The sequence below is a fragment of the Coregonus clupeaformis genome, chromosome 20 (assembly GCF_020615455.1).
Source record: "Coregonus clupeaformis isolate EN_2021a chromosome 20, ASM2061545v1, whole genome shotgun sequence".
Lineage (NCBI taxonomy): Eukaryota > Metazoa > Chordata > Actinopteri > Salmoniformes > Salmonidae > Coregonus > Coregonus clupeaformis.
In genome coordinates this window covers 39,991,856-40,005,898 of record NC_059211.1, presented here as the reverse complement: position 1 = coordinate 40,005,898, position 14,043 = coordinate 39,991,856, and the positions used below count along the sequence as shown (strand labels likewise).

The window sequence follows — 14,043 nt, the reverse complement described above, 5'->3', positions numbered from 1 at the left end:
CGATAGATTTAATCTTGTTAGCATACCCCGCCCATCGGTTTCTAATATGCGCCTGTGAGGAAGCCGCCACCCACTCTCAATGTCCACGATTTGTCTTTATCATCCTGCGCTTCCTTGTGTCTCCTCCATTCATTGCACGTTTCTCAGTCCCACAGTCAACCGCCTGCCTGTTTGAACTCACTAATTTGATACAACTAAGAGAAATGAATGAACTTGAAGGGATATTGCAACATTTTGGCAATTAAGTCTCTGCGTGCAGTTTGAAGGAAGTTGAAGGTAGTTTCTGGAGCCATTGCTAACTAGCATTAGCGCAATGACTGGAAGTCTACAGGAACAGCTAGCATGCTTCAACTTCCTTCAAACTGCATGCAGAGACACAAAAATACTATCCATGAGTTCATCCGACTCTGGGTAAGTAGAAAAAAGGGCTTAATTGCCTAAATGTCACACTATCCCTTTAAGCTGGACAGTGTTTAGTGAGGAATCAACAGTGACAGTTATCACCAAGTCTTGTATCAGATCAGAAGTCAATCCAGAGAAAAGGCAGGAATCCTCAAAGCAATATGCTCCTTTAGCCTTGCCAGTCTTGCCATTAAAATGCTTCTCTTTGCCTTCCTGTGCCATCCATCCCTCCCTCCCTCCCTCATCTTCTTCTGCCCAGCTAATTGCTAACCCTGCCCTGCCTTTCACAGCCGAGCCTCCATCTAAGGTGACAGATGTCACACGGCGCTTCTCTTTAGCCTCCTCTATCAGTGTCTCCGCCACCAGACGCACAAAAGGTACCTGATTGCCTGCGGTCATTCGCTTTCTTTTTTTCTCTCCTCCCGTTGCCATCACACTTTTTAAAGTGTCTGAGAGCAGGTACAGACCGGTTAGTGAGGGGGCTCTTTGAGAGAGAGGGAAGGGAAGGGAGAGAGAGCTAGAGATGTAGAAAGAAGGAGTCAGCTAAGGTAATGAGAAAAAGGTAATTTTCTCAACAAGTCCTACCCATTTATGAAACTCATGAAATTGATGAGATGCATGAATAAAATCAGTCCTTCTCAGAAATGAAACAAAAATTAAAAATAGTCTTTTTTTGAGAAACCATAGTAATCAAATGTGAATTTTGAAAAGCTGATATTTGGAATGTGGGGTGACATTCAGAGCTGCAAAGCAAGTGCAATTGTTGTTGGAATTTAGATGAGAACTTCATTTTGCCAATAGTCCCCTCCTTTCTTCTTCCTAATCAAGCATTTCAATAACTTAAGAGCAATGAAAACTGAGGATGTACAATAAAATGGATTTTGCTTCACTGTCTCAATAGATCTAATTTTCCACTAACGCTTCCACCATGCATTCATTGCCCCTGACAGGTCCTCCTTCAACTCATGTTAAAAAGACCAAAAGACATGAGATAAAGAGTGATCCAACACCATTCGGTTATGAAGGTAGCTATAGCTTCACAGTATGCTGTGGATCTGTGCATGTTCAGCCCTGTCTTTGTTAATGGTGACTGCTTTGCATTTTGGTGAGTTGATGTGTGTGCGTGTGTTTTGCCTGCTCCGTTGTGATTCAGTGTGATGCATGGTATATGTATTAGTTTGGCACAACAAGTGCTGAACAAGATGACTTCACATTAGCAGTGCAATGTTGTTGGTAATGAGTCAGTGTGGCTGTGGAGCAATGATGGCTCCTTAATTTATTTCTGCATGCGTATATCAATTTCCTGCAGTGTGATGTAGAATGGCATCCCAGTGGTCTGTAAAGAGCTAATTTCCTCCCAGATACATTACGCAGTGCTATCCCTGCTGCGAGCAGACACAAAGGCACCACAAGCACTGATTCAGCCGTGCCTAGGTCCACTTCTCAACCAGGTAATCTATTGATGGAAAAGTCACACTATGATGTATTTTTCTTTTCCCATTTTGCTGGTTTAGGTTTTTTTTAAATTGTATTTTTTTTGCCATTGAGTGTCTTGTTGTATGTGGGACCTTTTCGATTGGTTTCTTGCATTGTGTCCTTTAGATATTTCCAACTTCTTCACACCTTCTTTGACTGTCAGTATCAATGTTTCAGAATGTGCAATGCTTATGTGTAAAGGGTAGATTTGCAAAGCAGTGGATGTGTAATGCCATGTCTTAAAACTAACGTGTTCACTTCTTCTCGTCAACTGAATGGTTAACAGGACCATGTCTTCTTTCTGTGTGCTCTATTTCTCTAGGCTGGACCAAACGGTGTTTGCCTTCAATGGACACAGAGGACTTTGAAACCATCCATTCGAGTGCAGAGGAGCTCTCCAACTCTTCGGATGGTGAGGACCAGTCCAGTAATAAAAATGTAAGTTGTGTTAAATAAATCCTGACAGGTAACTTCATCCCCTCCATCTTGTTGCTCTTCTTAAATCCTTCCAATCCCTGGGAAAGAAATCCTCTCTGCTTAATTATTTCCCACCATCACCCATTTTGTTAACGCGGGCTGACGACTTGACATTTAAAAGACAAAATAGCCTAGTGTGGGTCTCCCCAGTGCCTCCGGATTTCTCCTTCCATTACAATCTGTCTGATGTATGAGAGCCGGAGATCTGTTTTAATGGAGGGCCTCCTTCACAACTCCACCACACTTAGAATAATGCTCCCTGAATCCAACATGAGACTGACGGATGGACCTGCTGTACACACACATAACACATACAGTAGATGGGTGGACACAGACACACGTCACATGACACACACACGAAAGTCACACACCATCACATACAAAGACAAACTACAACTACAAGGATAGGGTATCTCCTCTAAATCACCCTCCTCCTCCATTCTCTCCCTGCTGTTAGGGGGACAATGATCGCTTCCGTGTCCAGTTGACGTACGAGTCGAGGACAGCGCAGGACCTGTCTATGGAGTCAGGAGATTTAGTACAGTTCCTGGAGGAGGCAGAGAATGGCCACTGGTGAGTGATGGTAGCACCCACCCTCTCTATCCATTCAACACTCTATGAGAGTCCCAGAGAGAAACCATTTCTCCTGCCGTAGTAAGAGGGACCCAACTCAACACAGTCATATTAGTCCTTGTTCTTGCACTGTATTCACACTTACACTGCCCATTCCTATCTCTTCTCTGATTAAAACCGTGTTTGGAAAAATGGATAACTAATAACAATGTTGACAAACAGTTATTGCTGTGTAGTTTTGTATTAAAAGTTAATTCCTTGTAAAATTATTTCGATGAGGCATTCAGGATATTAAAGCATAAATGTTGAGTCAAGCTATATATCACAGTGGAAATTAAAACACAATGCCTAAATGAATAATATATCCGTCTGTTCGATTCATCCCACCACTATGAGGAGTGGTTATTACCTACTCACAGTAATAGCCTCCAGAATCCATTGGAAGCCAGGGTGGATGAGAGAGGGATTGTGGTTTCACACAAGCTTTTGCAGTGCATTTAGAGATGACTAATACCCCATTAGATTAAAGCTGCACTTAAAAATGCTTTGAATATGCTCATATTTCATCACCTCATGCATATTTCATCTTTTAAAACCGTCTTCAATCATTTGCATCTTTGGGTCCTGGCACTAAAACGTCTCACACAACCCTCTCTCCTCTCCTTTTCAGCAGTCAGTGATATGACTGGATGGGTGTCAACATGTACTGTACAGAAGTTTCTAAAACTCTGCACAACTCCCATTGTGTATGATAGTTCTGAGTTCTGACTAACTAAAATCTGGTCCACCATTTGAATTGATGTTAGCACAGCACCTGTCTGTCCATGCCACGGATAAGGTGTCAGCTTCACACCTAGCATCCACACATAGGCTACAGTACGTCCCCAGCCCACTCACTGTTGACAGCATATTTACCTATGATGTCAACAAGAACTTTGTAACAACAAGAATGTCTCCTTTTGGGACCATTTTGACTTGCTGTGGGAGAACCAGCGCTCTTTAAAAGAGACAGGATTCACCCTAACCGCAGGGGTTCCAGGATTATCTCCAGCAACATTGCAAACTGTTTTAGAGACTGACGGCCAGGGTCTATTAATGCTCCAGTCCTCCCTGTCATAATCGACAACAGAGGACATGGAAAGCATATCACCTCCCGTTCATCCACCTCTGGCCTGCTAGCCCCCCTACCTCTACGGAAGCACAGTTCCCGCTCAGCCCAGTCAAAGCTATTCGCTGCTCTGGCACCCCAATGGTGGAACAAGCTCCCCCACGACGCCAGGACAGTGGAGTCACTGACCACCTTCCGGAGACACTTGAAACCCTACCTCTTTAAGGAATACCTGGAATAGTATAAAAGTAATCCTTCTACCCCCCCCCCCCCCCCCCCATAAGAAAAGAAAAGTGGTTGTCCCACTGGCTATCATAAGTTGAATGCACCAATTTGTAAGTCGCTCTGGATAAGAGCGTCTGCTAAATGATGTAAATGTAGTAATGGTAGTACGGTCAATGTAACTTAATTTATGTTTCTCTCACTCACCTGAATACCTACACTACCGTTCAAAAGTTTGGGGTCACTTAGAAATGTCCTTGTTTTCGAAGAAAAGCAATTTTTTTGTCCATTAAAATAACATCAAATTGATCAGTGGAATATCTACAGAGGCGTACAGAGGCCCATTATCAGCAACCATCAGTCCTGTGTTCCAATGGCACGTTTTGTTTGCTAATCCAAGTTTATCATTTTAAAAGGCTAATTGATCATTAGAAAACCCTTTTGCAATTATGTTAGCACAGCTGAAAACTGTTGTACTGATTAAAGAAGCAATAAAACTGGCCTACTTGAGATTAGTTGAGTATCTGGAGCATCAGCAATTGTGGGTTCGATTACAGGATCAAAATGGCCAGAAACAAATAACCTTCTTCTGAAACTCGTCAGTCTATTCTTGTTCTGAGAAATGAAGGCTATTCCATGCGAGAAATTGCCAAGAAACTGAAGATCTCGTACAACGCTGTGTACTACTCCCTTCACAGAACAGCACAAACTGGCTCTAACCAGAATAGAAAGAGGAGTGGGAGTGTCTAGTTTGAGAAACAGGCACCTCACAGGTCCTCAACTGGCAGCTTAATTAAATAGTACCCACAAAACACCAGTCTCAACGTCAACTGTGAAGAGGCGACTCCAGGATGTTGACCTTCTAGGGAGAGTTGCAAAGAAAAAGCCATATCTCTGCCCATCTTAATCTTTTCTTTTTATTGGCCAGTCTGAGATGTTTTATTCTTTGCAACTCTGCCTAGAAGGTCAGCATCCCGGAGTCGCCTCTTCACTGTTGACGTTGATCTGGTTTCCGTTTCCAGCTACAATAGCCATTTACAACATTAACAATGTCTACACTGTATTCCTGATCAATTTGATGTTATTTTAATGGACAACAAAATTGCTTTTCTTTTGAAAACAAGGACATTTCTAAGTGACCCCAAACTTTTGAACGGTAGTGTATGTCATTCTGACAGCTATTGTCATCAGTAATCATGTGCCTATAAACCTGAATTACACTGTTAGCACTGAGACAGTTTACCCTAGTAGGAAGCCCACTGGGAGCAGTTCACCCTGCACTAACAGTGCAAATAAGCAACCCAGAAAAGGGCAAAAATAGCCCACAATAACATATGTAGCCTGAGAAACAAGGTTAATGAAATCGCTAACTTACTAACATCCGATAACATTCATATTCTGGCTATCTCTGAAACTCACTTGGATAATTCCTTTGATGACACAGTGGTAGCAATACATGGTTATATCATCTACAGAAGAGACAGGAATGCCAATGGGGGAGGTGTTGCTGTATATATTCAGAGTCATATTCCTGTTAAACTTAGAGAGGATCTCATGTCAAATGCTGTTGAAGTAATATGACTACAGGTTCACCTGCCTCAACTAAAGCCTATTCTTGTGGGAAGTTGCTATAGACCACTGAGTGCTAACAGTCAGTATCTGGATAATATGTGTGAAATGCTTGATAGTGTATGTGATATCAGCAGATAGATATATATTCTGGGTGACCTAAATATTGACTCGTTTTCTTCAAGCTGTCGACTCAAGAAAAAGCTTCAAACTGTAACCAGTGCCTGCGATCTGGTTCAGGTTATTATTCAACCTACCAAGGTATATACAAATGAAATCATCCACGTGTATTGATCACATCTTTGCTAATGCTGCAGAAATATGCTCTGAAGCAGTATCCACACCCATCGGATGTAGTGATCATCATATAGTAGCCATATCTAGAAAAACCAAAGTTCCAAAGGCTGGGCCTAAAATTGTGTGTAAGAGATCATACAAGAGGTTTTGTAGTGATTCCTATGTTGAAGATGTAAAGAATATTTGCTGGTCTGTTGTGTGTAATGAGGAGCAACCAGATGCCGCACTTGACACATTTATGACATTGCTTCTTCCGTTTACTGATAAGCATGCACCCATTAAGAAACTGACTGTAAAAACTGCTAAATCCCCTTGGATTGATGAGGAATTTAAAAAATGTATGGTTGAGAGGGATGAGGCTAAAGTAATGGCAAATAAGTCTGGCTGCATATTGCCAACTACTTTAATGACTTTTTCATTGGCAAGATTAGGATAATCTGAACCTTCATATCCATTAATAACTCGCCAAATTATGAAAGACAAGCATTGTTATTTTGAATTCTGTAAAGTGAGTGTGGAAGAGGTTAATTTTTGTTGTTGTCTATCAATAATGACAAACCACCTGGTACTGACAACTTAGATGGAAAATTACTGAGGATGGTAGCGGACTATATTACCACTCCTATTTGCCATCTCTTCAATCTAAAAGTGTGTGCCCTCAGGCCTGGAAGGAAGCACAAGTAATTCCACTACCCAAGAATAGCAAAGCACCCTTTACTGGTTCAAACAGCCGACCCATCAGCCTGCTATCGACCCTTAGTAAATTTTTGGAAGAAATTGTGTTTGACCAGATACAGTACAATGCTATTTCACAGTAAACAAATTAACAACTGACGCTTATAGGGAAGGGCACTCAACACTGACACAAATGACTGATGATTGGCAGAAAGAAATTGTGACGAGGTGTGAATAAAGGAGTCAGGCACAGGAGTTAAATACCAAAGTCCAGAGTTTATTCCGTTTACATAAATCAAACGCCCCAAGCGCCAAACGAACTATTACAAGGGAAAACATCCACCTTGGCATAAACACAGTGAATAGTACCTCAACCGAGCTACACACTCTCACAACAAACAATCACTCACAAAGACAAGGGGAACAGAGGGAACACTTATACACATACTAATTAGGGGAATGAGCACCATGTGTGTGTGATTGACAAGACATGACAAGTGGAGTGATGAGAATGGGATCGGCAGTAGCTAGTACTCCGGTGACGACGAACGCCGAAGCCTGCCCGAACCGGGGGGCAGCCTCGGCGGAAGTCGTGACAGAAATTGATAATAAGAAGATTGTGGTAGATGTTCTGTTAGACTTCAATGCAGCTTTTGACATTATCGATCATAGTCTGCTGCTGAAAAAACGTATGTGTTATGGCTTTACATCCTCTGCCATATCATGGATCGAGCGTTACCTATCTAACAGAACACAGAGGGTGTTCTTTAATGGAAGCATCTCTAACGTAAACCAGGTAGAGTTTGGCATACCACAAGGTAGCTGTCTTGGCCCCTTATTTTTTTCTATTTTTACTAATGACCTACCACTAGTCTTGAGTAAAGCCTGTGTGTCTATTTATGCTGATGACTCAACATTGTACATGCCAGCTACCACAGCAAGTGAAATCACTGCAACACTTAACAAAGAGCTGCAGTCAGTTTTACAATGGGTGGCTAATAATAAGCTAGTCGTAAATATATCCAAAACTAAAAGCATTGTATTTGGGACAAAACATTTGCTAAACCTCATCTAAATCTTGTAATGAATAATGTGTCAATTGAGCAAGTTGAGAAGACTGAACTGCTTGGTGTAACCCTAGATTGTAAACTGACATGGTCAAAACATTTTGATGCAACGGTAGCTAAGATGGGGAGAGGTCTGTCTGATAAAGCGCTGCTCTGCTTTCTTGACATCACAAGCAACAAAACAAGTCCTACAGGCCAATGTTTTATCACACCTGGACTACCGCCCAGTTATATGGTCAAGTGTCACAAAAAAAGACATAGGCTAATTACAGTTGGCCCAGAGCAGAGCAGCACAGCTGGCCCTTAAATGTACACAGAGGGCTAATATCAATAACATGAATGTCAAATCATCACATGACCATTGCGGACATGACACATGGTGGGAGCAAAAACAATTTGTGTATCTCTAATCATTTAATAACAATGAGATGGGTACATGTAGTAGTTCCAGAAAATAAGATATATTTACAAAATGACCAAGTAGGCAAGACAAATCAAAGTGTCAATGTTCATGTAAGAAATGGTTTGATATCAAACTCTTGGTTCAGACCTCTAGGAGACGGTATGGTACAGGAGATGGTACACAAATGGTGAATCCAATACAAGTGCATTTTGTAAGCAGTATGTAAACATTATTAAAGTGACTACTGTTCCATTATTAAAGTGGCCAGTGATTCCATGTGTATGTATATAGTGCAGCAGCCTCTAAGGTGCAGGGTTGAGGAACTGGGTGGTAGCCGGCTAGTGATGGCTATTTAACAATCTGATGGCCTTGAGATAGAAGCAGTTTTTCAGTCTCTCGGTCCCAGCTTTGATGCACCTGTACTGACCTCGCCTTCTGGAAGATAGCGGGGTGAACAGGCCGTGGCTAGGGTTGTTGAGGTCCTTGATGATATTTTTGGCCTTCCTGTGACATTGGGTGCTGTCGGTGTCCTGGAGGGCAGGCAGTGTGCCCCCGGGGATGTGTTAGGCAGACCTCACCACCCTCTGCGGTTGCGGGCGGTGCAGTTGCCGTACCAGGCAGTAATACAGCCCGACAGGATGCTCTCAATTGTGCATCTGTAAAAGTCAATCTCTCCTGGCTCAAAGTAGAGGAAAGATTGACTGCATCACTAATTTTCTTTGTGAGGGGTAGTGGCGTGTTGAAAGCACTGAATTGTCTGTTCAAACAGCTAACACACAGCTCAGACCCCCATACATATCCCACAAGACATCTCTTCACAGTCCCCAAGTCCAGAACAGACTCTGGGAAAGGCACAGTACTACATAGAGCCATGACTACATGGAACTCTCTTCCACATCAAGTAACTCAAGCGAGCAGTAAAATCTGATTTAAAAAAACTGATAAAACAGCACCTTACGACGCAGACTTTGAAGAGACACACACACAAACATACGCACACACACACACTGTAATATTGTAATATTGTACATTTTATATTGTAAATTTGTAATAATGCAATATGATGTATTATTTTATTTATGATGTAGGCTGTTGTTTTGTTGTGATGTAATTGTTTTCATCCTGTTTGTACTCCAGAAGCAGTAGCTGATGGGGGATCCTAATAAATACTAAATACATGAGAAATGGGGCCAGTGCACCTGCTAAGTCCCTTCATGTGGATGGTTCGCAGCAGGCCAAGGCCAGAGAGTGTTTGTTCTGCTAGGCAGAGCTGCAGAATCTACAATGTACAGACTGAATGCTGGGAGGATTTAAATACATATATGAAGCAGTACAGAGGCTCTGGACAGAATCAACTGTCGGAAGCAGCACCAAGCAGCAGCAGAACCAATGAATACACAAGCTTTCCATCACACGAAGCAGGGTGTCAAAAACTGAAACTTTGGACTTGACAGTTCACAGACAAGATCATAGAGAGAACTCCTGATCAAATACTATGCCTATAAATATGTGAGATTTTACACTCCCAGGGCCCCGTCAGCTCTCCCACTGCCAGTGGCAGTAGTCCAACTCCTAGCCACTCTCTGATCATTTCTATTCCAGCGTGAGGCCCTACACCAGCCTTTCCATTAAAGCCTACATTTTCTTTCATGTTTTAGGCTAGTCAAGAATCTTATTACTCAGAAGACAGGTCTGGTACCGCCCAGTATACTTCAGACAGCAGCAGAAGGAGGTCACTCATTCAGTAACACTACTGGTATTTCTGACATTGCAAGAAAACACTCACCCTAGCTCAAAGCGGTAGTTTGATTCGGTGCTGGGGGATTGGGCGGGGTGTGTGCTTGGGAGGAGGCTAATGGTAAAGCTTTTGCCTGAGAGGTGAACAAGCAAAGCATGATGTCATCCATTGCAGCATGCTCTCTCTCCCCTCCCTCCCTCACCTCAGCCTTCCCTTGAAGTGTTCAGTTCACGGCCTTGCTTGTCTTGTTGTGTTGGAGCTCTGTCCTTTAAACAAGTGCTCTCTCAGGCGCTTGTCTGCACTGAGAGGAATGCCATCTTGTGTTCTTCGAGAACAGAGTTCCATGCTTGGGCAGTTGACATATTTTTGCTCAGCGCTTTCTCACTTGAAACCATTTATAAGCCGCATTCCAGCAGCATACTGGTTTGTACTACTGTAAGGTTTAATAGAAGCACTCTTCAATGATATTGATCTTAATCGATATTGTTTCACCATCATGTCCTTTTTTACACTGCTATTAAAACTGCATTGTTTGGTCAGTCATTGTATCCAGGCTATGGAACCCCTCTCTAAAAAGACTGATGGTGTTGTTTGAATCCTAAGAATCACCACTCCCTTCACGCCTGTTGCTTGGCCTCCATAACGTTAGATCCTAATTCCCATGTAGGTGAGTTTGCATCTTTAACTCTGCTTTTTTTTTATTCCAGATATCTTCAGTGACATGTGCACAGCAGCTCTGTCTGACTCTGAGGAAAATGAAAGCAGTACGTGTGGAGATGTATCTCAGGAAAGTAGATAAGCATGATGGACCATTTGGCCATGAACTTCTGGAACATGCTGGTAGCCCAACTTGGTCAAGCCTCACAGTGGGGGAGCAATTTCAGCTGCTGTGCTCAGACAGAGAACAGCAAGTCTGAAGTCAAGTCAATAGTGGTGTAGGTGCCCTCTGTTGTTGCTATGCTACACTGAAAATAAGACTAAATGCCAGACTCTTTTGCTCGGCTCAGCTGCTGAGATTAAAGAAAATAACTTTTACCACCATTCTGCCATGTGTCAAACCCTGTACTTGATTAGTGCTCTCAAAGATATGCTGCTGTGCCTTTACGTCACAACACACTCCCTCCTCTGGCCTAATCAAGGGTGTATTCATTACATCTTTCAACGGAAACCGTTTACCGTTTAAGAACCAAACGGAAACAAACAGAGCAAATGGAATGAAAGGGGGAGGGAATTACCTGAATTTGTACAATAGAAACTTTCGTTTTTGTTGGAAAACGTTTTGCAACAGAATAGGCATAATGAATACACCCCAGGTAACCCTTGTGAGGAGGGTCATCCTGGACACAGTGGGCCAAGAAGTACCACCATGGAAACTGGAGATCTCTCCATCAATGGGGAATATGTTTGATCTATAGACTCAATTGTAGACAAGCTTGATTGTATTCTTACCTTAAAAATTCAAACTTTGTTGTTTCGTCCTGCTGAATTGTTTGCCAGTTCAGTTGTTTTATAAATAACTGAGGGATTGCTCATTTTGCAAGATATACTATTCCCTGAACAACAACATAAATAGCTATTTACTTCATCGTATGTACATACATGTAATATATTTCTTTTTTTTCACTTTTGTAAAATCTGTGTATAACTATTCTATAAATATCAATTCCCATCTGATCATTATAAAAGTATTCATGCCATCTTCTTTCAGATTTTGGCTTGTTCCGAATATAGAATGTTTTACTATTATGTACAGTGAGGGAAAAAAGTATTTGATCCCCTGCTGATTTTGTATGTTTGCCCACTGACAAAGACATGATCAGTCTATAATTTTAATGGTAGGTTTATTTGAGCAGTGAGAGACAGAATAACAACAAAAAAATCCAGAAAAACGCATGTAAAAAATGTTATCAATTGATTTGCATTTTAATTAGGGAAATAATTATTTGACCCCTCTACAAAACATGACTTAGTACTTGGTGGCAAAACCCTTGTTGGCAATCACAGAGGTCAGACGTTTCTTGAAGTTGGCCACCAGGTTTGCACACATCTCAGGTGGGATTTTGTCCCACTCCTCTTTGCAGATCTTCTCCAAGTCATTAAGGTTTCGAGGCTGACGTTTGGCAACTCGAACCTTCAGCTCCCTCCACAGATTTTCTATGGGATTAAGGTCTGGAGACTGGCTAGGCCACTCCAGGACCTTAATGTGCTTCTTCTTGAGCCACTCCTTTGTTGCCTTGGCCGTGTGTTTTGGGTCATTGTCATGCTGGAATACCCATCCACGACCCATTTTCAATGCCCTGGCTGAGGGAAGGAGGTTCTCACCCAAGATTTGACGGTATATGGCCCCGTCGATCGTCCCTTTGATGCGGTGAAGTTGTCCTGTCCCCTTAGCAGAAAAACACCCCCAAAGCATAATGTTTCTACCTCCATGTTTGACGGTGTGGATGGTGTTCTTGGGGTCATAGGCAGCATTCCTCCTCCTCCAAACACGGCGTGTTGGGTTGATGCCAAAGAGCTCGATTTTGGTCTCATCTGACCACAATACTTTCACCCAGTTCTCCTCTGAATCATTCAGATGTTCATTGGCAAACTTCAGAGGGGCCTGTATATGTGCTTTCTTGAGCAGGGGGACCTTGCGGGCGCTGCAGGATTTCAGTCCTTCACGGCGTAGTGTGTTACCGATTGTTTTCTTGGTGACTATGGTCCCAGCTGCCTTGAGATCATTGACAAGATCCTCCCGTGTAGTTCTGGGCTGATTCCTCACCGTTCTCATGATCATTGCAACTCCACGAGGTGAGATCTTGCATGGAGCCCCAGGCCAAGGGAGATTGACAGTTCTTTTGTGTTTCTTCCATTTGCGAATAATCGCACCAACTGTTGTCACCTTCTCACCAAGCTGCTTGGCGATGGTCTTGTAGCCCATTCCAGCCTTGTGTAGGTCTACAATCTTGTCCCTGACATCCTCTGAGAGCTCTTTGGTCTTGGCCATGGTGGAGAGTTTGGAATCTGATTGATTGATTGCTTCTGTGGACAGGTGTCTTTTATACAGGTAACAAGCTGAGATTAGGAGCACTCCCTTTAAGAGTGTGCTCCTAATCTCAGCTCGATACCTGTATAAAAGACACCTGGGAGCCAGAAATCTTTCTGATTGAGAGGGGGTCAAATACTTATTTCCCTCATTAAAATGCAAATCAATTTATAACATTTTTGACATGCGTTTTTTTGGATTTTTTTGTTGTTATTCTGCCTCTCACTGTTCAAATAAACCTACCATTAAAATTATAGACGGATCATTTCTTTGTCAGTGGGCAAACGTACAAAATCAGCAGGGGATCAAATACTTTTTTCCCTCACTGTATATTTAAGAACTAGCTAAGGGCCATCAGTGATATGACTCATATGATACTTCAACTGTTTATCATCTGACTTTTGTATAAATATCAGTGTTTCTAAGCCATAGAATGGCGTTGAATGCCCCAGATATTATATAACAACATACCACGGTATAGCAATCTTGTAATATAAAGAGCCTCAAAAAGCTGTATTGCTACTGCAAACATTTGTGTATTTATTTATTTGACTTTTATATCCAGGTTAGTCATTGAGAACACATTCTTTTTCACAATAACATATTATTCAATGAATGACCGTCAAGGAGCGTTTCAACTGTGTTTTAACAATTTGGGGTGTTTAAGAATTAAGACACTGAAAGTTATCAGCATGTGCACAAAGGGACTGAAGACAGAGGAAACTCTAGATACAGTGTGGTAAATCCTGGTGATGGAATGTGAAGAAGAGGTCTGGATTTTTTTCATAAATGTATTTTGGTTCTTAATCTCTGAGACAGGATCTCTGCAAAAAAATATCGAAGACGTTATTAAATTCAGCCAAAAGGCAATGAATTCCCACAAAGCACAAAGCAGCTGCCTTTTTAGACCGGTTTTTGACTTATTTGTGATGATTTAAGGCTGTGTTAAAATGAAATGTCATTATTTAAGGTGAAATCAGAATGATTCTGTGACTGTTTTTATGGACC

The 14,043-nt window shown here is 42.0% G+C and overlaps 1 protein-coding gene across 3 annotated transcripts in view; it reads left to right on the top strand.

Moving 5' to 3' along the window:
• The window catches only part of LOC121533386 (guanine nucleotide exchange factor DBS), a 150,050-nt gene extending 138,244 nt beyond the window's left edge, over window positions 1-11,806 (top strand). For 2 of the 3 annotated variants that reach the window (XM_045205490.1, XM_041839285.2), the window contains 6 exons: window positions 693-779; window positions 1,353-1,427; window positions 1,764-1,853; window positions 2,201-2,316; window positions 2,813-2,928; window positions 9,928-10,708. In XM_045205490.1, the coding sequence (XP_045061425.1) occupies window positions 693-779; window positions 1,353-1,427; window positions 1,764-1,853; window positions 2,201-2,316; window positions 2,813-2,928; window positions 9,928-10,060 (617 nt within the window). In that variant the 3' untranslated portion in view covers window positions 10,061-10,708. The other variant, XM_041839286.2, reaches the window with a different exon arrangement.
• The last annotated feature ends 2,237 nt before the right edge of the window (window positions 11,807-14,043 follow it).